General features: G+C 37.5%; 1 protein-coding gene across 2 annotated transcripts in view; it reads right to left on the reverse strand.

Moving 5' to 3' along the window:
• Nucleotides 1-23969, reverse strand: part of Scn7a (sodium voltage-gated channel alpha subunit 7) — a 102284-nt gene that overhangs the window by 72525 nt on the left and 5790 nt on the right. For both annotated transcript variants that reach the window (XR_015683392.1, NM_001388508.1), the window contains 1 exon segment: nt 2600-2847. Coding sequence is in view for 1 of the 2 variants with exons in the window: in NM_001388508.1 (NP_001375437.1) it covers nt 2600-2833 (234 nt within the window). In the remaining variant the exon portion in view is untranslated.

Genomic DNA, 23969 nt, shown 5'->3' on the forward strand with positions numbered 1-23969 from the left:
GAGGCCACCCTGGCAGGCTTCAGAGTGCATGAGGTTGCCCTGTCAGGTTTCAACCTAGGGGCCTCATAGCAGCTAGTAGCCTAAATCACTCAGAATCTTGTTTTATTTTGAGTTTGTAGAATTGTTTCATATTGTATTTATTTTTTTCATATAACAGGTTTTGATACTATTCTTTGCCCTGTCCCAACTCCTCCTGGATACTCCCCACATCCCTATCACTCAACTTCAGGTTCATTGACTTTCTTAAAACAACCAAAACAACATGACAGCAAAAACAAAATAAAACAAAACAAACACACACACACATACACACACAAAACCACCAAGACAAACAACACACACACACACACACACACACACACACACACACACACACACACACACACACACTTAAAAACAAAAACAAAACCAACTAAACAAACAACCAAAATATAAAACATCAAAAAGCCTGGTAGTGGTGGCTCCCACCTTTAATCCCAGAACTCAGAAGGCAGAGGAAAGCAGATCTATGACTTCAAGGCCAGCCATGACCACAGAGTGAGTTCCAGAACAGCCAATGCTATCCAGGCAGACTCTGTCTCCAAACATGACACCCAGACAAAGGAATCAAAATCACAATCTTTGTGTGTGTGTGTGTGTGTGTGTGTGTGTGTGTGTGTGTGTTGGCCAACTACTGTTAGACATAGGACCTATCATAAAGCATTTGTTTCTCTTTTTTAAGACCTTTGATTTCCATCTTCAATGGCAGCATTCCCATGCTTAGCATGCCTGCACACATTGCTCAGTAAGCAGATGGCTGCAACAGTAACAGGCAATCCTAAGGTTGCTGCCCATTATCAACTGTTACAACTCAAGAACACCACAAAGTGAGTGCTGGAACAATACAAAGGAGGACCTAACTTTTCATTTTAACTAAAGTGTTCTCAAAGTAATTCAAGGGAGACTCACCACTACGGTATTATAGGAGCGACTATGCAATGTACATAATTTTTTCTGCAGACATTTTCATTCACTGTGTGCTCCCCATTAGATAACATCAGTGAATATGATATTTGGATATCAATTCCATGCTAGTAGATAATCCTTATACTCCCCAATTTATCAAACTTTATTTCATTTTGTCAACGTAACTTCACTCTTTAATGTTTCCATTATCCATCAGTTATATCCCATTGTTATTTTTTTCCTGATATAAGACACTGAATTGCAGGGCTGTCTCCATCCTCTCTATTTCCTTTTTACTTGTTTGCCCCCCCCTCTTTCTCTCTCATAGTGTAAGTGTTTTATGATTATTTAAAAATAGATAACTAGAAGGCGATCATCGTATTTCCACCAAAGCCATTTATACTATCAGTACATACAGTAAGTTAATTAACTGTACCATATAAACCCTGCCTTCCTCCCCTCTCTCCATTTCTATCTCTCCTCCCTTCCTCTCCCCATTCACCCCTTTCTCTTCTCCCTCATCTCTTTTCCTTCTTTTCCTCTTCTCTACCTACTGTTTCTCCTTCTCTTTCATGTTCTCTTCCATTTTCTCTAATGATTCCTTCTCTTCTAATTAAAAGAGATGATGGCTTAGTTCTATTGACCTGCCACATTCACTCCATATGTCCTTGACCACTACAGTAAGTCCATGTTCACATCTCCAGTCTCATCTTTGGCAGGGTTGACAACATCACTGACTTTCCAGTAACAGCACTGCCCTTTCTATGCCCCCTTGAAGAATCTATCTTGTCTGTTGTCTTTCCATGTGTCCATAAAATGTTCTACATTGACTTTATTAAAGTTCTAAGTAATCTGCAAGCTGTAATTAAAAGTTTACTTTATTTCATGTATAAAGATGTTTTCACTTCAGGTATATCTATTAACTTGTGCTCCAAGTGCCCAGGGTGACCAAATGAGGCCCAAGCTTCTGGATATAGAGTTGCAAAAGGTTGTAAACTGCTGTGTGCAGGGGCTGGGAATCAAACTCATGACCTCCAGAAGAGCAATCAGTGCTCTGAACCACTGAGACATGTCTCCAGCCCCAAAATTGTACTTTTGAAATAAAAACTCTTCTAGCTCCATCAATTCACATTTCTCTATTTTCTAACAAAAATCATTCTAATACTTAGCATTTTGTAGTTGTTCTGGGAGTGTATGCTTTTGTGTGTGTGTGTGTGTGTGTGTGTGTGTGTGTGTGTGTGTGTGTGTCTATGTATACATAATTTGTAAGTCTTTCAAGTGTTTCTGGAAATTAGGTAGGTTTGAATTTGTGAATTTATGAATGAATGAAAATAAATGCATTATTTTGACTAGAAAATTATCAAGGTGTTTGAAATTTCTGTCCATATTCTAAATATTTCATGATTATTTAAAAATTGATAATCATAAAAAGATAGTGTATATAACACATATATATCATTAACCATAACATATTATTCACATATTTTATCAGATTTATTACCTACCTTGAATATGTTGACCCCACATTAAATTCATCCATTGTGAAGGAATGCCTTCTCTATTAATTTTCCTTAAGTCTTTTCTTAATTATATTTCAAGTGGCTGAAAATAAACGAATTAAAATATAGCTTCAATAATAATGATTAATACTTACATTTCTCTTAACATAGTAGTATGGATCCACATCTTCCAAGGGCTCTGACACGGTTCCTTGAGGAAGGGTTCCATAGGCAAATGGAAGTTTTTTGCCTGCTTCTAAACCCCAGCTTGGTTTTAAATCTTCTTCTTCATGCTCTTCGTTGCATTTTTTAGCAATGTGATTTTTTATAAGTTCAAGTGACTCTGCCGTGAATGGGACAAGGCCCTTCGGCTCTGGCGAAGTCAACATTTTCAATTTTGTACCTATGAAAAAGTAAATATATAAAATGTGGTCATGTGTAAAGTCATTATATCAGTACGTTGTCACATGCTCTTTGAACCCATAAAAAGCTCTGGAAGTGGGGTTCTCCCCTGCCTTTCCAGACTTAAGAACAATTACCTTAAAGTATACTCCAGGGTCCCCTTTCTGGGGGTGAGCTGCTTATGACAATGGTGGAAGGGAACAGAAAAACTGCCCAGGAGTGAAAATGTTTTGTCCTTGAATTTTTTACAATAAAGACTACTTTTCTAAAATTGCATTTTATAAAAATATTGGCAATGAGGAAGTGAAGCATGAAATTAAGCCATCAAAAGCTGATCCTTGAACATACAGCTTAATGAAACACCTCTGCTAGACTGCGTCAATCTCCACTGTTGAAAGCTATCTTCAAAAGGTCAGGGTAAACTAAGGTGAGGGTGTAGGCTTGGTGATGGATCACTCAGTAGACTTTTCTCTGTGGGAGTAAAGCCTGATTAACTGGGGCTGACAAAAAAAAGAGGGAGAAGAATCATACACACATAGACACAGACACAGACACAGACACAGACACAGACACAGACACAGACACAGACACACACACACACACACACACACACACACACACACATACATACTTGGTGAATGAAACCAAGTTCAACAAGCTCCAACATCCTTACAGCTGCATACATACATACACACATACATACATATATACATACATACATATATACATACATATACATACATACATATAAACATATGTACATATAAACATATATACATATAAACATATATACATATAAATATATATACACATTCACACATTGGGTGAATGGAGCAAAGCTCAACCACTTTACATACATAAACATACATGCATTTATGGATGGATGGAGCAACGCTCCAATGAGCAAGCTTCAACAACCCTATTTCTTCTCCCACAGTTTATATAGCCTACCAAGATCTTTCAAGAAGTACAAAATAATTACAGTAACAATTACATTTTATTTTGCTTTTAGTAAATTATCATGAAGAAGCAGTAGGTTCTCCAATACCTTTACATGAAAAACATTTTACTATTGCAGATGAAGAAAACAGTTATTCACAAGAAAACACATACATCTATAACTAAGCAATTTTTCATAGAGTAACAAAGTTAAGCAAGCAAGGTAACTTTCTAAGCCAGTTTCTCTTTACAAGAAGGTGGCGATTTGCAGTTGTAAAGACAGAATTGGGGACTTGCAGGCAAATGGATGGAACTAGAAAATATCATCCTGAGTGGGGTAAACCAAACCCAAAGGGACGTACATGATAGGTGCTCACTGATAAATGAATATTAGCCAAAAAGTTCAGCATGTCCACGATACAACTCATATGAAGGATAACAAGAAGAAAGGCCCAAGTGTGGATGCTTCCACCCTACTCAGAAGGGGGAATAAAAGGCAGGATTAGGTATAGGGGGAAGTCCAGAGGGACAGGAGAATGAGTTGAAATATGCAGCAGTATGTGGTGGGCAATGGGGGAGGGTCAATAGAAAGTCCTAGACATCAGGCATGTGGGAGGCTCCCAGGACCCAATGGGGATGACAGCCAAAATTCCCAACAGTGAAGAAATGGAACCTGAAGGCACCACCTCTAGTAGATAGACATGGCCCCTATCTCAAACTTTATGACGCAGAATTGTTCCCATCTAAAGGAAATACAGGTAAAATAAATGGACCAGACACCCATCCAGAGACCACCCCAAATTGGAATCCATTCCATGCACAGGCACCAAACTCCAACAGCATTGCTGATACTGCCATGTGCTTGCAGATGCTGCCATGTCTGTGCTCTGAGAGGCTCTTCCTGCACCTGGCTGGGAAAGATGCAGATATTTACCACTGGACTGAGCCTAGGGACCCCAATGAAAAAGTTAGGGGCAGGAGTGAAGGAGTTATAGGGGATTGCAACCCCATAGGAAGAACAACAGTATCAACTAAATGGAGCCCCCACCCTGATTCCCAGGGACTAAGCCATCAACCAAAGCACATGCATGGTCCGGTCCATGCCCCCCACTATGTATTACTAGAGGACTGTCTTGTATGGCCTCAGTTGGAGGGTATGTGCTTGGTCCTGTGGAGGCTTGATGTCACAGAGAAGGGGGATACTAGAGGGTGAGGTGGGTGTGGGTAACTGGCTGGGGAAACACCCTTTCAGTGGTGAAGGGGTATGGGGACCAGAAAGGGGGATAACATTTGAATGTAAATAAATAAAATAATTAATAAAGCAGTCAGATTCAATTATCTTCGTATTTATCTTAAAAAGTAATAAAAACCTTGAAAGAATCACAAATCTAAATTTTATGTAAACAACAATCAGTAACATCTATGTTAGATCTTCAAGGTGCATATCTACTCGTTTTCATTTTTGTTATTAACTCATATGAGGAAAACAGGGACCAAAATGGGCACAAGAAATTATCACCTTGATCACCAGCCCAGCTTTAGTACAATGGTCACATGAGTCCACGCAATTCAGTCTGCCATTGTTATTGTTCCCAACCTTAAAATTTCTCTAGCTCAACTATTAAAAGTGTGCCTCTTTGAACCTCAAGTTGTTTTCTAAGATTTTCTACATCAGAGCCTCTAGCAAAACATCTTAACCTAACTTCACTAAAAATTTTCATCCCCAAATGTTTTCTAAGGGTGGTTGTCATTGCTAACAAGCTACACTTCTAAGTCCTTTCCGAGGATTGTAGATGAATCATTATCTGCCCCAGCAGCAATGCTTGAAAAAGATCAATTATTAATATTGTAAGTGCCAATGACACTGCCCTCTGAGGGGCAGGAAGCCCTCTTATAGTTTTTACAGAACCCATAGATTATGAGGGATGTGATGTGAGGGCAGCAAGCAGAGTGAAACTCTACGACAGCATGGAGTCCTCAGGACACAGGGGTCAGAGCTCTGCCTCTCTAAGGCATACCCATCATGACTGTGTAACTGGCGGGATGCATCCCGTGAGTTCTAGTTATATTGGTGTCCCACCTGCATGGCCCGCAGAAGTCCACAGTCAGTTTCTGTAAGCTCATTCTGTGAGGTGATTTCTCTCTGTCAGTATTTTTCCATTTGCTTGAAAGTTTAACGGGAGACACTACTCCTCCTGGAAATATGTGTGGTACTCCAGCCATTAACTTCAATAGGGCTTCTCCAATTGATTTCTGTTTCGTGTTTTTGTATTTGACTTCATATAATGATGCTCACACTCTGTCTGTCTGTCTGTCTGTCTCTGTCTCTCTCTCCTATGATATAACTATCCATTCATTCATCCCTTGCTAATATTTACTCTCTTACTTTACCTTCTTATATATCTACTAAATAGAATTCATTCAAAAATTTAAAAAAGTAACAATATTATGAATGATTCTCTGGACCATACATAACATTACAGTCTCTAAACTCAAATTTTGACATCAAGATATAAATATATAGATACTCCCCTGAAACTAAATAGGTACATTTGAGGAGATCCTGTCTCAATTTTATAGAGCTAAAAGCCATTCAGAATTTTATTATACTTAATATTATACTCATTTGGAATTTCATTTAGTCCTTAACAGATGGCATGCAGCCATCAACTGGTCTTTTGTTTTATAAATGGTCTTCCATCATTCTGGGTGCCATTCTTCTTGTGTTTAGATTTGAATTATTTACTTTAACTCAAGCCCTGCATGACTTGTTATCATTCTTACATTTTAGTGGTTCGGGGATAAAACCAGAGCTGTGCTCATAGTTGGAAAATGCTTTTCCACTGAGGTATAACCCCCCCCAGGAATATAGGTCGAATTTGATTGGATATTTAACTCCTATACCCTTACAATCCTGCCCTTCTCCTATGTCATACAAATGTCTTGATGGGTGCACAGGAGTTGTGTTACTCTCTGTACACCGGCATCTACCAACTACAGTTCTCAAATGCTTTCTTCTCTTGGATGTTTGTGTGGAAAGTTCACCAATGAAAGCAACAGGGAGTGGGTGGGTGGGAGTGGGAGCATCGTCAAAGAAGCAGGGGTATCGGAAAGGGGGGAAAGAGGATAACATTTGAAATGTAAATACATAAAATATCCAAGAAAAATAAAATTAAAAAATGCAACAGGGAAGTTTGTTCATTTATTTTTTCTTTCACAATTATGACAAATACCCTTTAACATTTTAGCCATTATTTTTTTTTCTAGAAAGAAAGAATATAGAGTTGGGAGGGTGGGGAAGGAAAGAGTACCTGGGAGAAGTGGGAAGTGAGGAAATTGGAATATATTGAATGAAAAAATGTAATTAAAAAGTTCAATAAAGCAACTAGAGGTATGGTTCAGTAGTTAAGAGCAGAGGATGTGCTTCTAGAGGACCCTGGATCAATTCCCAGATTCCACACTGCAGCTCACAAGTGTCTGTAACTCCAGCTCCAGCAGACCCAACACTTCATACAGACATATAAGCCAATGAAACACCAATTCACATAAAATAAAAATAAAACAACAAATTTAAAAACATAAACAAAAGAAAATGTAAAATAAATAAAACCAAATAACACAAATTTATGACTAGAAAATTACTCATGACATTTTTCTCCGTGTCATGAACCTCTCTTCATGTGACACAATTTTGGGATATTTTTTCATGATGATCTTGAATACTGTCCATTTACACAACTGCCTGAGAGCATCTATATCTGCCTTCCTCTCTTTGGCACAATTTGGTAATGTCAGGTATCAATTCTGCCATTTACCGATGCTAACCCACTCTGTTAGACATGGGAAGGTGTGCCTTTCCATTGACTGCAGCACCAGTGTTCACTTAGATAACCTATTCTTTATTTATACATACAAAAGTGTTATTTTAGAAGACATATTTAGTTTTATTTTATGCATATTAGTGTTTGGCCTACATGTGTGTATGTGCTACATAATATCTGAGATGGTCATAAGAGGAGCTTGGATGCCTTAAATAGAGCTATAGATGATACGCGCGTCCACGTGGGTGGTAGCAACCAAGTCTGTGTCTTCTGAAACAGCAACAGTGCTTTAACCACATAGCCACTCGAGCCCTTCTCCAGCCCATGATTCCAATAATTGTGCTTACATTACATTTTGTGACAGCCCAAGTCTTATCAAAATCTTAGGCTCCGAGGAGTTATTGTCCATTACTAATTTGCTCAATCCTTCTTTACGAGGACATGAAAGCTAAAGGTGGTGTATTTAATGATGCACATTTGCTAACTTTATATTTTGCATCCCACTGGAGGCATTTCTTTCAAAATAATTTTTTTAAAATAGAAATGCCATGTACTATGTTTACCTCCAGAATTTTCATTTCTGTGTAAAATGTGAAGCAATGCATAACACATTACTTAGTAACTAAGAAGACCGAAAAGAACAAAGTTATTGGAAGTGGGATAGGACTCACTGTAAGAATACAAATCTCTAGTTTAAGGCGATGGTGATCAAAACCATGCAAATATATGACAAATCTCATAGGTTTCTAGAGAGATGGTGTAAAGTACATGTCTGTGTCACAGGTGCTCATGGAAAAACCATACTGTGTTGACTGCTTATGTCTTGCATAGAACCTTTGCTGGATTTTGTCTTTTTTTTTTCATTTTTGCTTTCCCATTGATATGCATGAGGAAGTTCTTACATCAAAAATACCATCGCAGATATAAATGTATTTACTATTCTCCATGTGAATTGAAAGATTTTTCTTCTGAAATATGAATTAAAATAAAACTATATCACTTTCCTTTCTTTGTCTTCTCTTCCAGCTGATGTGTTCTATGTCCTCCACCCTGATCTTTCTCAAATTCATGGCATCCTCTTCAATTTTTACTGTTACATGTATAATTATATATTATGAATTTGCATGTAAATATATATATGCATATATACATATATATACATATATACATATATACATATATACATATACATATATATATATAAAGCCTGCTGAGTCAGTTTAGTTTTGCTTGTGTGTTATGTATTATCAATAGGTATTGGATAAATAATAACTGAATTGATTACTGGAGAAGTCTAATTCTTTCTCTTTCAGTAGTAGTTCATTGCTTGTAGCTCTTCATTTAGGGGTAGGACCACACGAGACGTTCCCTGCCTGCACTAGGATAGTAACCGGTGCTGGAATTGTTCACCTCTTGGTCTGGCAGGTTGAAATCTTGTGGGTGTAGCTTCACTGTCATATCTAGAAAAAAACGATCTCAAAGCAGACATCTTGGTCATCTGGTTTTACAATCCTGCCAGACACTCATCCATGATGCTCTCTGAAACTTGTGTAGGATTTGTGTTACAGATTGCTGGCCTCAGGATGGACACTCCGAAATAACTTACTCTATACACCGTAATTAGTTGGGCCTTTCTGTAGTAGCTCCCGTTGCAATAAGAAGCTGTTAGAATGGGGGATATCTACACTTACCTCTGTGTATGAGAGTACATATTTGTAATGTCGCTAGGAAATATATAGTCTAATGTCAGTGGCAGTAGGAGGTTCTCATCTAAGATCTATGATCTCAATAGCTACGGGTCACTGGCTATGAATCCAGTACCATGTCTGGATAGCATCCTATTAAATGGCCTTTAGGTCCAAGTAGACAGCTGATGGTTACTGCTAAGACGTTAAGTGTCACTACTGCACTTCAGGGATATTGTGGCCTTTGGTCATTGTTGTGGTCCACCAGTATCACTCCTGTGTATGAGTATCATCGGAGTCAATCTTTTACCATTTTGCACAGCATCTTCCATTTATATCACAGCTTGTCCTTGGGGGGAGGACTTGAGGTTAAATCCACCTTGAATCTCTTGCCTGCTATGTCTGAAATGCATCATGTCTTCTGTAACAAAGACTTGTTTTCAACCTTTGGGAGGCATCCATAGTGAGCAGCAATAACTTATAATGTTTTAAGAGTTTCTTGGATTCTCCTGACCAACAATTTGAAAGGATTCTTATAGCCCAGTACTGAGATTTTTGTTAGTTTTATTTTATTTGTATGAGTGGTTTTTTTCTGGATTTATGTCTGTGCATCATGTGCATGTAGTGCCTGTGGATTCCTGAAGAGGGCACTAGATCACCTCAGAACTGAAATTTTCTATGGTTGTGAGCCACTATGTGGGTTCTGAGAACTAAATATGGGTCCTCTGGAAGAGCAGTCAGTGAGATTAACAACTGAGCCATCTCTCCAGCCCCTTATACCAAATTTTATTTGTTATAAATTTGGTATGTGGATCCAAGGTTATAGTGATAGTCCATATAGAACTCAGATGTCTGTACTAGATATCTACACAAATATAACAGGAAAGAGAGCTGCTTTGTAACATGAGAAAGTGCCAGACAGTTTTATTTAATACAAATTTGAATATAACTTAATACCATTTTTTTTGCCAAGAAAGATAATATAATCTTAGACCGTGTTGACAAAAGACTAAAAATGGATCCACCTCTATTTGGTGTCGATAAACTGGACAAAACCTAATGATTACTTTTAATTAAAATAAAACGAAACTGTGGAGAGTCTGGCTAAAAAGGTGGAGGTGTGACATAGGGACACAGAAGAGGCACAGAGTGAAACTTGTTGCTTCCAAGTCTCTGAAACTTTTTATGTGGAAACTAGATACCTGTATTACCAGGGAGGAAGAACTGGAATCAATGCGCCAACTGCAGCCCAGACTTGCCTGTAAGGTAGAGTGTTTCCTAATATTGAATGAGTAGCTATGGGCACCATGCCTCACCTTAAATAGATATAGGAAGCATAAAATTACTGGCCGTTGGGTGAGATGTTTTCAATGTATGCAAATATTGATTGTAATGTCAATATTATGTCATCTGAGAACAGTCAACTGTTAAGATACTTTTACTGAAGTTTTTGTACAGCAACACAAGACACAAAGGTAGGCTGAGATGAGAGACTCTGAATAAAGAATACCTGAGCTTTTGGCACCATTACACCCAGCCTAAAATAATTATCACAATGTCAGTAGAACCACTTAGATGGCTAGCCACCAATGTTAAGCTCGTGTATATTAAAATTATATTTATTAACACTAGACATGGAGGGTGAGATGGTTCCAGCTCATTGGAAGATGCTGTCATCAGTGGAAATAGTCTAGACTCACTACCATTGAAACCTGGTAGATTCAAACTACCAGTCTGGTTGTGTTTTGTTTGTTGGTTTGCTTGTTTTTATTGTACAGCCCCAATACAGTTTAAACTACTTTTTCTGGACTACTCGGTAAAATAATCCAATGATACCTTCTTTTATTAGCTAATATTTATGACAGCCAGTAAAATTCTCAGTGTCTTTCCATATATGTCAAATTACATATCCTTCATATATACACAATGTAAAATGATGAAAGATTAAATCAGATAATGCAGAAACCCTGAGCCACACTACAGTCTTTATTGTGACTCACTCTTTCCCTCACCACAACAACTTATTTCAGGTGACACTTTCAGTAGTTACTCTGACACTGAAAGAAAATTTACCCCATTGTTGACTCGAAGAATGAATGGACAATAGGCATTTGTCTTCAATGCACTGAAAAGCAAACCAAACATTTATCAAGTGAATTGGCAGGCCTCTGACTTTTAGAAGGTAGAGTGCAGACTGAATTATTAATCATTAAAACATAATTCAGTAAAAAGCATTTCTGTGGGGACTTTATGTAACGTGGTCCAGGCACTACACTTTCTGTTCTGCCATCTTTTAATACAGCATCAATGCCTAAGAAAGTAAAGATTAATAGTTAATCTGCCCATTAGATGGCCTTTCTAAAATATTGAATAGCTAGAGTAAGGTTTTGGCAATAATTATATCACAATTGCACTCTTGATAAGTTCCAGTTGCATAACTATTCAGGAAAATGGAGTCCATTTCTCTTGAATAATCAGAAAAGCTATAGAGTATAATCTTATGGAAAAAGTTATTGAATTTAAAAATTAATATGTATCAATTTATCAAAATAATGTGATAACTGTAATTATGAGCACTCTTACTGAATGACTGCCATTCCTAAGATAAATTTGTTAAGTTCTCTTATTTTCTTTTGTATTGCCCCTGCAAGTATCGTTTTACAAACGAGGAGGTGTTTCTTGGTCTCTCGGATGACTGCTCTATCATGGTTTCCTTGGGTAATTGATGGAGACCAAGGCTAAAACTATTACACTTAAGTCGCAGGTTGAATGTGCTTAAAATAAAACCTCCAAACAAGCTACCAATAGTTTAGGCAAATGTAAACTACTGATATACCAGTATGGCTACTTTAGAAATGTCCAAAAGGGAGATAACATTGAATCACTTTACAGTTGGCAGACCAATGGCAAATGGGCACGTCTAGGGAAAGATAAGATAGATATTAGTTTGGAGAGGACAAGAGATGGCTATCATGCAATCTGCTCTCTGGATTCCGCTCTCAGGATTTAGGGAATTTGTATTTTTATAAATCATGGTAGGAGACTTTCTGAACAACGACTGAAAAGAAAGAGCTAGGTGATTAGGAGAACGACATTGGGTTTCTCCTACATCTAAGTAACTGTGCTTTGGGAAGTCAAGTGAGTGCACCCGTTCAAGATACTGAATTTGGATCCAAAGGCACCAAGCAGGAAGAATCATGGGTAATCCATGTTTAAAGGAAGCACAGATTTTGTGACAACATTCAGCGGTATAGGAGGCAGCAATAGAGCACTGTATCCAGCACTGTTTTGACTTCTCTAGGTTGAAATATCATGACTGTTCACTAGAATGTGTTTTTTCCCCAATTGATATTGACTGTGGACTTAGCTGGGAATTCTTCTGCTTACTGATGTAAATAACAATATTTAAAGGCTATTTTAATCTATCACGTAATTTTCTATTTCCCAGTGCTATCCTTGGTATGAACATTCAGCATAATTTGAACCGTTGGCAGGTTGTAGATCTATAGATATTAAGGAGTGCTGCTTATGTAATCTATCCACAAACTTGACATAACTTGAATTATGTATGTTGCTTATTATGTAATCTCTCTACTAACTTGTTTCCTAACTTTTCTTTTTTTAAGATTTATTTATTTATCATGTATAAGTACACTGTAGCTGCCTTCAGGCACACAGAAGAGAGCATTGGATCCCGTTACAGATGGTTGTGAGCCACCATGTGGCTGCTGGGATTTGAACTCAAGACCTCTGGAAGCACAGTTAGTGCTCTTAACTGCTGAGCCATCTCTCCAACCCCCTAACTTTTCTTATATTTGCTGGACACCTTCTCTGATTTCAGTCAATAGGAACTGAAGGGAGAAAAGTCTCTCCTGTGGAGAGAGAATCTTTAGCATAAATGGAGCTGGAGAACCATTAAAGTTTATTCCTAGGAATATGGTGGGTCTTTCATGAGGAGCACTGGTTGAAGTATTCAGGATCTACATAAAGTGGAGAAACTGAGAAGGGGGATAACATTTGAAATGTTAAATAAAATACCAGTAAAATTGGGGGGGAGTGCCTTTCAAACATGATCAGAAAATTAAATTTAGTCAATGAACAGTTATGGAAAAATTGTTTTTTCTTCCAGTATTTTATTTTATTTTTTTTTTTGCATCCACCCCGGTCAGTCACATTACATCACTTTTACTCCTCTACCAGCCATGTTTTCAGTTTTGCTTGTGATTCACAATTTCAATTATGATTTATGTGAGATACAGTGCACGTGGCCCTACCTTTACTGTTTTTGTACAACACTGTGAAGTTTGAGTATTTGCTATATTTGTTAGGCCTACAGGGTTTTCTGTGTAGTTTTAAGGGTTATTTTTGCCCTTTGCATGTTTGGGGAAGCACTTATAGCAAGATGTGGAACCGAGAAGTTCCCATTAACCTGGTTCATGTAGTCTTCTAACCAAATCCATTTCTAGATGGCTTAATTATCCAAAAGTAAAAATATAGTGTAAATTTCAAAACTGAAAAGGATTTTCAATGCATTCATTTATTTATAATAATTTAAAATAGAGTGGCTGGAAAAATGTCTCAGTGTATGAAGTGCTTGTTAAACAAGTGTGAAGACAGAAGTTCAGATCACCATAGGAATGGCAGTTCCTCTATAACCCCAGCGCTGGGGAAGCAGAGACAGGGTGTTCCATGCACAACGTGGCTGACTGAACTAGCTAAATATAGCAACCCTAGATTCAGTGAGAGTCCCCACCATGGTAAATAAAGTGGTAAGCAAACTAGGAAGACACTGTCAATCTCTGACACACACACACACATGCATATGACACATGCACATGTGAATTATGACACATGCAGTCACATGAGCACATCTGAACATGTATATTCCATGTGATAAGTCAATAAATATAATAGAAGTCCCAGTTTAACGAACTGTTGACTAGTATTCAGGGAAACATACTAGGAAGCATTTGGTAGCATAAGCCATTATAACATTTGTAGGTAGATTCTGGGTGGGGTGTCTCAGATGCATCCTCCAAAAATCAGATAGATGGGTTTTAAATAGAGTTCCTATACATTATTAATGCTTCCCAAACCACAGCAGTATTTTTAGAATTTGTAAAAATAGAAAATAGGTAGTAACTAGACAATAAAGTTCTCTCTAGTATACTTTAAAGTGTTAAATGCTAATAATTGACTTCTAGGTCCAGGCCAGAGGTTTTGACAAAACTTTATAAGATTTATAGGATTTGGGAAATGATTATTAGGCATTTATAAAGATATTGTAGAAATGAAAAATGCTATTGCAAATATTAGGAAAGAGCTGATGTTTTTAATTTAAGATACATCTAAAAACTTATAAAAGTGGAAATTCAGTGAGAAATTATAAATATAGACCCGAAGGTTGATAAGGACAGGTAAATTCTATTTGTGTGCATGTGATTTATATACACATCTGCATATGTGTGCACTAGCATGCATGCATATATAGTATATGATGACACAAATCACTGAATCCAAGTTCAAATCTAGGATCATGTATGTTGGCAAACAGCAGGACCTCCTCTTATTTTTTAAACATGTATGCTCATATATGTATGTGTGCTACTGTATGCCTGAGCATTTTGTATGTGCATCGTTTATGCATATCATATCATGAGTGTGCACATGTGTGGTTGGGTACTCAGGCTTGTATGGGTTTATATGAAGACAAGAAGGCAACATTAGGGTGTCTTTCCTCAATAGACTTTCTACCTTCATTTGTTTTCATTTTTTATTGGATATTTTATGTATTTACATTTCAAAAGTTGTCCCCTTTCTCCCCTCTCTCATTCTTCCATTAAGATGCTCCCCACCCCACCCACCCATGCTCACCTCAACTCCCTGGCAGTCCCCTACATTAGGTAAATGAGTTTTCACTCTTCCTGTTGATGCCAGACAATGCCACATAGGCAGCCTGAGTCATGGGTACCTCTATGTGTACACTTAGTTTGGTGGTTTAGTCCTTGGGAGCTCTGGGGGCTCTGGTTGGTTGATATTGTTGTTCTTCCTAAGGGGTTGCAAACCTCTTCAATTCCTTCAGTCCTTTCTCTAACTCCTCTACCTTCATTTCTAAAGATAAGAAAGTCCTTATTTCATTTACAGTGAGTGGCCAGGCATCCCCAAATCTCTATGTAGCCCACCTGGCTTTTGCATAGCTCCTTGTCCTTGTGCTTATTTAGCAAGCATAATACCTTACAAGTCATCTTCCTAATCCCTGAAATTTTTTATAAAATTCAAATTTCAAATGCAACACATAGAAACAATACCTTAAAAAATATGTCCTTTAAAAGGAATTGAGAGTAAAAAATTGGTCTTAATGTTTAAATCATATAACAAATATATAATAGCCAAATCTTGAAAACAATTAAGGAAGGATGACATGTGTGCTAGAAGATAATATCAAGAGTAATTACTGAATTCTTCTTGGAGAAGTGGAAGCCAAAACAATGAATAACAATGATTTTAATGTATACAAGGAAAAGCCATTGTAAAGCCCCAATTCTGTATTCAGCAAAGATCTTCCTGAACAAAGAACGTAGGACAAAGATAATTTCATATCTTCAGGTAAATATTTAGACATTTAAGATGAATAAATGAGGTGAAAGGGAGATATGGTGCATAAATATAGAAATGAAAAGAAAACTAACTGGCTTAATTACCAAAACCGTAAAGATTCTATCAAAATTAATTAAGATAAAGCACTTGTGTTATTTTTATAGAATAAATTTCATATAATAGAATGCATTGGATCAATACAAATGGTAAATTACCAGTAGACATAACAAGTCAAAAACTCCCCTTTATCAACAGATACCCAAAGGATTATACACAGTATAACCCAACTTCTAGAAAAAGGTTAGGCATGTCTCAGTGTGGCAATGTTCATCAAGGAGAGACAGTGCTGGTGGAAATGTGCAAAATCTCTTAGGAATTTTGAACACATGGGTAAATATACTTATCAAAGTGGCACTCAGAATCGTAGGATTTGTAAATTTTAACTTTGGGTAGCCATAAACACTTGTGATTCCCATTTAATTATTATACCCATAAAAATTCTTAGGAGTCAGATACAAGGTCATTTGGAAATTGTTTCGAAAGACATGAAATAAGAATCAAAACCTGGTTTCAGAAATGTGCAGATGGATAAACATGTAACAAAATTGGCATTAGGTGCACGGTTACTGATGATGCCTGGCTCACAAACCCTTTGCATGTTTAAGTAGCTTTTCAACATGTGCAGAAGTTTCAGCAGTAGAATTAGGTTCCTAGCTAGGCTCTACTTTTAAATTTTAGTTAATTAGCTACTTAACTAGTTAATGATTAGTTAGTAGAACATAGTTAATTACTTTTTATGTGTATGGTTGTTTTGCCTGAATATATGTTTGTGTTTCTTAAGTGTAAAGTAACCTCAGTGGACAGAAAAGGGTACTGGCTCACCTGAGATTGGAGTTACAGCTGGTTGTGTACTGGAAATCAAATCAGGGTTTCCTAGAAGACCCTCTGGTACTTTCAAATGCTGAGCTATCTTTCCAGTGCTGGGTTATTATTTTTTAAATAGTTCTCATTCATTGTAAATGGTTATACAATTTATAAAACACTTTTCTTCATCTTTGACCTCATACCAGGTAATTCACTTCTTGATGCCTTGTTTTTCTCAGCTATAATGTAGAAATGATGGGAATAAGAGTAATGATAGAAATGATAAGAAATGCGAGGCATTTAGAACAATGTCTGCCATGTATTCTAAACTGTCATTATTATATTATACCCTTTATTCTTATTTTAAATCTTTTAAAGCATGTTCTTTTTACGCCTACTTGTTTTGAATTAATCAATTCTCTAATAGATTAGAATCTATAAAGACAATATTCAGAAGATAGTATAACTCCTTGCTGATACCCAATAATTAATAGTAAAGTAATAAATTATAGTGATCGACTGTAATACACTGACTTTCTTAAAGAGCTTCCAATACTCAGTGAGCTTTTCTGTCCCTACTTTATGTATATTTCTTTTATAATTGGACTTGCAGCCTGTTACTAATTTCAGATTGTTTGCTTCTGTTTCCTCTTCTAACATTTGTCTTTAAGTCATTACAATTGACCATGACAATGGAAATAACAGGCTGTAAAAAGCAGCCTAAGCCAGCCAATGGAAGAGTCAACCATGCTATAAATATTTAGACTCTTTAGATTCCTTTCCCTTCTCTATCTCTCCACACCCAAATGCATTATTAATTTCTTGGTCCCAGCTAATCTTGAAGGCTTGAGATTGGTGGAAAATTAGCCTGATCAATGAACCATCACACAGATCTCTCTAGTTTTGAAGTTCATCATCAGATTTAGAAAGAATAGATGATTTTGCACGGCTAATCTAAATTTGTCCAATTATTCCTTAGTGGTTGTGAATCTCAAGGATACAAATACTTTTCTGTGAGATACTAAAACAATCCAGCTGCTTAGACTTACATCTAACAGAAAATGGTCATGTCCATCTATACAGAACTCCGGCTTCCAAAGTTGTCTGGAGTTTATTTCATCATCACCCACTTTGACGGCACACATACATTCCTGTGTTTTCGTCTCCTTAATACAACTAACTTTCTTTATTACAATTCTCCTACTTGCTCCCGAGGGCAAATAGTGTTTTGCTTTATTCTGTCCTAATGTAAGCCACTGCTGATTTACTCATGGCTCTCCCTTTTTGGGTCTGTTTGAAATTGTGTTTTTCCTCAGAGTTCAGCAAACGGCTAATGCTCCCAACTTAACTTACTGGAGAACAATTAACCTCATCACAAAGGGACCAAGTATGGTTCACATTTGCTGGCCTCGTATTTTCTGATTGCTTAACTTTGTTTTTCTTTACTTCTTTCGCCTTACCATATTCTTGCTTTTTGGAACACATTGTTGAAATTGGATTTTAAAGAGAACATTTGAAAAGAAAGGAAGGTCTCTACAATACAGTCTTGCTCACTTTTAAGACAAAAATGTGTTTTGCACAAGTTCTCATGAAGTAGCCCAAGTTGGCTTTGATCTTGCAATATTTCTATCTTAGGTTCCACAGGGTCACAATCGCACACGTTTGACAACATGCTCAGTCAGTATCTTTTGTTATTACACTTTTGTTATTTGAGGTAGTTTTTTACCTCAAATACATGAAAGTTAATTTAAACTTTACAAAAGATTATTCATCCATTTAATAGTCCATAATGACACTAAAATTAACCAGGGTCATGTCTTTTATATATACATATATATTAGTTTTTAATTATACTTAATATTTGTACACATTTGAGGAGTGCAATATGGTGTTTTGATTTGCACATGCTAGGTGGAACATATAATTATAATATACTAAACATGGTATCATACTCAATGTTTCAAATATAGAATAAAGTCCCTAAATTAAGGACGGTGGGATGAAAACTCTTAAAAATACAACCAACTTTTACCTTGCTAATCCTTGAAAATTATTACACTTTGAGAAGTATAGACCAAAATTACTCCAAATAGTGGTGAATCTGGATTGTGTAGGTTGGAAAACTGAACTCCACCCTTGAACAATAAATTAATCAATGCCTTTCTGATGTGCAAAGTAACATAGTTACTGAACAGCATCAACTTATAACTATACAGAATCAGATAGCAAAAAGCGAAATCAAAACCTTCCTGATTGCAACTTTGCAAGTGCCATAGCTTGCCCACCAGTGGGGGATATGGAACCTGAAGAGAGCGCCTCCAGTAGACAGGCAGGTCCCCAGTGGAGACCTGGGGTTGCTCACCTACCTTTAACATTTTTGGCTCAGAATTGTTCCTGTCTAAAGGAATTGCAAGGACAAAAATGAAACAGAGAACAAAGGAAAGGCCATCTAGTGACTAGCCAAAATTGGGATCCATCCTATGATGAGGCACCAAACCCTGACACTATTACTGATGCTATGCGTACTTGCAGGCAGGAGTCTATCATGGCTGTCCTCTGAGAGGCTCTACCAGCTCTGACTGAGACAGATGCAGATACTCATAGCCAACTATTGGACTGAGCTGTGGATCGTTATGGAAGAGTTAGGGGAAGTATTGAAGGAGTTGATTGGAATGGCAACCCCATAGGAAGACAAACAATGCAAACTAACCCATATCCCTGGGAGCTCCCAGAGACTTAGCCACCTATCAAAGAGCATACACGGGCTGACCTGAGGAACCCTGCACATATGGAGCAGAGGATTGCCTTGATTGGTCTCAGTGAGAGAGGATGTGCCTAATCCTGCTGAGACTTGATGCCCCAGGGAATGGGGATGCTTGGCTTGGTGGGGGAGCACCCTCTCAGAGGCAAAGGGGAGAGGGAATAGGGTGAAAAATTCTGGGAGGGATGACCTGGAGGGAGGCAATATTTGGAATGAAAATGAATAAAATAATTGGTTAAAAAAAAGAAAATAGGGGTTGGGGATTTAGCTCAGTGGTAGAGCGCTTGCCTAGCAAGCGCAAGTGCCTGGGTTCGGTCCTCAGCTCCGAAAAAAAAAAAAAAAAAAAGAACCAAAAAAAAAAAAAAGAAAAAAAAGAACCAAAAAAGAAAAAAAAAGAAAAAAAAAAAGAAAATCAATAACCTAGTAGGAGTGAACAGCCAGAAGGAATATAGTAACATCCTCTCAAGTGTGTCACAATAAATTTCATTATGACCTATGACTGTGACAAAACAATTGAGAAATTTATCTATCAGTTTTACAATATATATCTAGTTTTACCCTAAATGTTCTCACCTACATCTTGGAAGATACCAGTGTTCTTCCCTTCCTTGCCAGGGATTCTATAAAGTAGTCTAACCCAGGGTTTTAAAGAGTATAATTTGCTTTATTTCTCCAGATATTCTAAGTACTCCCAGTGCATCATAAAATCATAAGGATTGCAGAGTCATCTTTGTTACCTTGCCAAAGTAATCAAGTTGCAGTAGAGTCAGTCTTGTCCTAGAATTCTGACAGACCCGTTCTGTCAGATTGTTGACCAATCACTCCTGGGTCATGATCACGTTCGAGATAGAAAGTTACTGAAAAAGTACCCAGAAGCTCTCCATGGAAAACAAGTGTGTTACAGCAATCAGACTCTCTAATTTGATTCTTATAATCTTTGATACAACTGGCGGCTCTGAGAGGGATGACCTGACTCATGCCTGTGGAAGAAAGAAACTCAGGAATGAGATCTATCTCTAGAGTGCTGGAGAAGCTCCAGCAGCCAGCTGAGCTCCTGTATCTCTCTGGTGTCTTCATTCTGCCAGACTCCCTTGTCTCCTCACTGGTGCTTAGCTTCTCAATGGGCAAAGTAAGCACATAGATTCTAATGTGGTTTTTCTGAATTGATGACCAGACAGAGGAGTTTGAAACAGTTTTTCTATGTGTCCAGTCCTAAGGCTCTATCATCTTCTCTGCCTATGTTATCTTGACATGAACCCAAAACTTTTCAACCATGTGCTAGACCCTGGGCTGATGATTCGATGTAATGGTGTTTGATTTGCCTTTCAGGAAGCCTGTAGTCTCCGAGAAGACACATGTGTATGGTTCAATAGCTGACACGAGCACTGTTGAGTGACATGGTCCTATCAGTGTTGCTGAAGAGGACCGTGTGTACATCTCTTGGCTGTACATCAGCATTTTCCCCAGCCTATCTATCAAAAATGAAGAATCAGTGGTGGAAGCCAGACAACTTCAGAATATCTGGGTTGCAGCTCCATGAGGTAAAGCTGACTCAGACTGAAGACAGAAAGATACTAGGCTCAACTCAAACGTCTTCACATAACTCTACAGCATGCACACCACTGGATTTCATTTTTTTTGTTAATCTTAATAAACATTACTGAATAAGGTAAAACAAGGGTAAAGTAATATCAGTGGAAAAAATTGCTGCTTCAGAACTGCTCATCCAAAGAAATTCACATTATTAAATCCTTTAGGCATCCACTCCCCCTCAGCTGGACAGTTTCTCATCATTTTCTGAGTACACGATGATGGACTTGTCAGGGTGGTATTCAGGTAACAGAAGACCTCAGACACCTGGATACCTGAGATTAAACTCATGGCGACCTCCCTTGCATCTTATCCTGTGCCTAATTGTTGCCTAGTTGGTAATTACTTTCTCCTTTCCTTCTATTTCTTCCTCTTCCTCCCAGGGTACCCTAATTTATCTTCAAATAGTATAATCAAAAATCTTCAGTAGCTGGGCATAGTTTGGGTGCCCATCAGTTGTGGAAGAAAGCTATCAACATTCTCTTTAATTCCCCAAAGAATTCTGAACTCGATGATGAATTATATAGCCACCTAATCACTGAGCCAACAGCAGGCTTCGCTGAATTCAGCTCTCTAGGCTAAACCAGCTTTAGTAGGATTTTCTTCACACATCTGCAGTTTCATCTTATAAATATTGAAGGACACGAGAAAAAATGAAATGTTATGGTTGATGTTTTCTTTTGTATTCCTACTCCCAATCCCCTGTTTCCCCACACGAACACCTTTTCTTCTATTGATATCTAGAACAAAATCTGCAATGGAGCAGGCAACCCACACAGCCGATTCTCCAGAGATCATAGGTAACCACCCAGTGCCTCTGCATGCTTGTTCCTATTTTAGGGCATTTACTCTATTGAAATGTAAATAATTAATTAGCAAGCTTTCTGGAACCTGGGGGAGTTTATCAGGAAACAAATGTTTAGATTAGTTTTGACAGGGAATTGTACTAGATATCACGTGTGGATATCAATATCACATGTGGATGTCAAAAGGATTTCTTACATCAACCTAAAATATAGATATACATATTCACATTTCCAATGAACTTCCAAAATGTTTTAGGCTAGCAAATAAGGACATAGATGACAGAAAAGGAGACTAAAAATGAAGAATAAGGAAAAACAAATCCAACAACTTATCCATCAAGTAAAGGTGGCATCCTAGATGCCCATTTTAGGCAGTCATAATAGTGTACAACTATTTCTCATTTAATAGGTGTCAAACTCTTTTGAATGAATGGTGTTCAACATCAGACAAGAGCAATGCATGATGTTATCACACCCTTATCATACAAATGGTTTTTCTTTTTTTAGAACAATGATAGTTATAAGCCCACCATTATATGTTGAATTAGATTTCCTTCAGACTAGAAGGTGCCACCAGCTTAGGTGAAAAGCAAAGAAATGAAAACATTGAACAGGATATGAATTTTTGAGAATATAAGAAGCCAACTGCTAATCAATTTAGCCTTTAATGGTCAATTTAGACTGACATCTTCTTTGGTTGTGGCTGCCTCACTGCACTTAGTAGACATTTTGTAGCTTATATTTCATCTGTGCTGCATTCTAGTGTGACTAACAGCTGAATTATCTGATATATCCTTTTCACTCAAAGCTCTCTGACTAGAATCTATTTTCCCCATGGAGTATTACACATAAATCTTATTCAGTGTATTGTTCTTTTCCTTTTTAAAATGGGAGTATATGAAATATATAATCATTGATTTTTGAAAGCAAAAGCCTACAAGGAATGATGATTGTAGGTAATAAAATTCTGAGAAGCCTCAATAAAATTATCATAATCAATAATTTTAGTGGTGAAACTGTATAGTGGAATAAAAGAAACTTATCTCAGTGAAAAGCCGTTGGTTGACTGGCATATGGGCACTCTGATACATTTGAGATCAGAGTATAAATTTCTATATTATTTTTTTCTTTAGGGTAACATACTTTTCAGTCAGTATAGATTAGGAAATCCAGAAATTGAAATGTCATACAGTGAAATTTCAAGGCTAAGGTAACCGAGATAACAACAGTCTACCTATAATTTGGCAGCCATCTGGAATGTTTCCTTTCTTTATCCTCCTTGATGTTCTACTTTTCCTAAATCTGGGTTGCTTATTGTTGGTATCGGCTTCCTGGTCTGTAACTTGTTTCCAGCATTCTCTTTAGCCTGATCTATGACTTTTGCCACACTCTTTTTGGACCAAAGCTTTTGAACCTCTGTTCTGTAACCAGGTCAACTAAATTTGGCTCTAAGAAGTTCACTGCATCATACAGTGGCATTAAATTACATTGTAAGTAGTCTAGGAATGGCATTATATATGGGAAGATATGCAGAGGTAAGTGATAATATGACTGAGTTGATGTAAGAAACCTAAAATTCTACAGATATTGATATCCACAAAGGGATTCTGAAATCAAGCCTCTATGAATGCCAAGGTGATATTTAAGTTAATGTTGCATAATATATTTACTTTATAATGCATCTCTCTCTCTCTCTCTCTCTCTCTCTCTCTCTGCGTGTGTGTGTGTGCATTTGTGTGTATGTGTGTATGTGTGTGTGAGCGAGAGAGAGAGAGAGAGAGAGAGAAAGAGAGAGAGAGTGAGTGTGTGTAGTGTGTGTAGGGACTAAGATCAGAATTTTAAGAGATTATCAGTACAATCATATTGATTATACAATTATTTACCACAGGAATGATACAGTTTCCCATCCATAAATCCCCATCCTATCCCCCTTCTTCTATCAGGGTGCTTCCCCACCCAGCCACCCACCGTATGCCTTCCCACCTCCCTGCCCTGACATTCTCCTTCACTGGGGGGCGGGGTCCAGCCTTGGCAGGACCAAGGGCTTCTTCTCCCAATGG

This window comes from Rattus norvegicus, chromosome 3 (assembly GCF_021556685.1).
Source record: "Rattus norvegicus strain SHRSP/BbbUtx chromosome 3, alternate assembly SHRSP_T2T, whole genome shotgun sequence".
Classification (NCBI taxonomy): domain Eukaryota; kingdom Metazoa; phylum Chordata; class Mammalia; order Rodentia; family Muridae; genus Rattus; species Rattus norvegicus.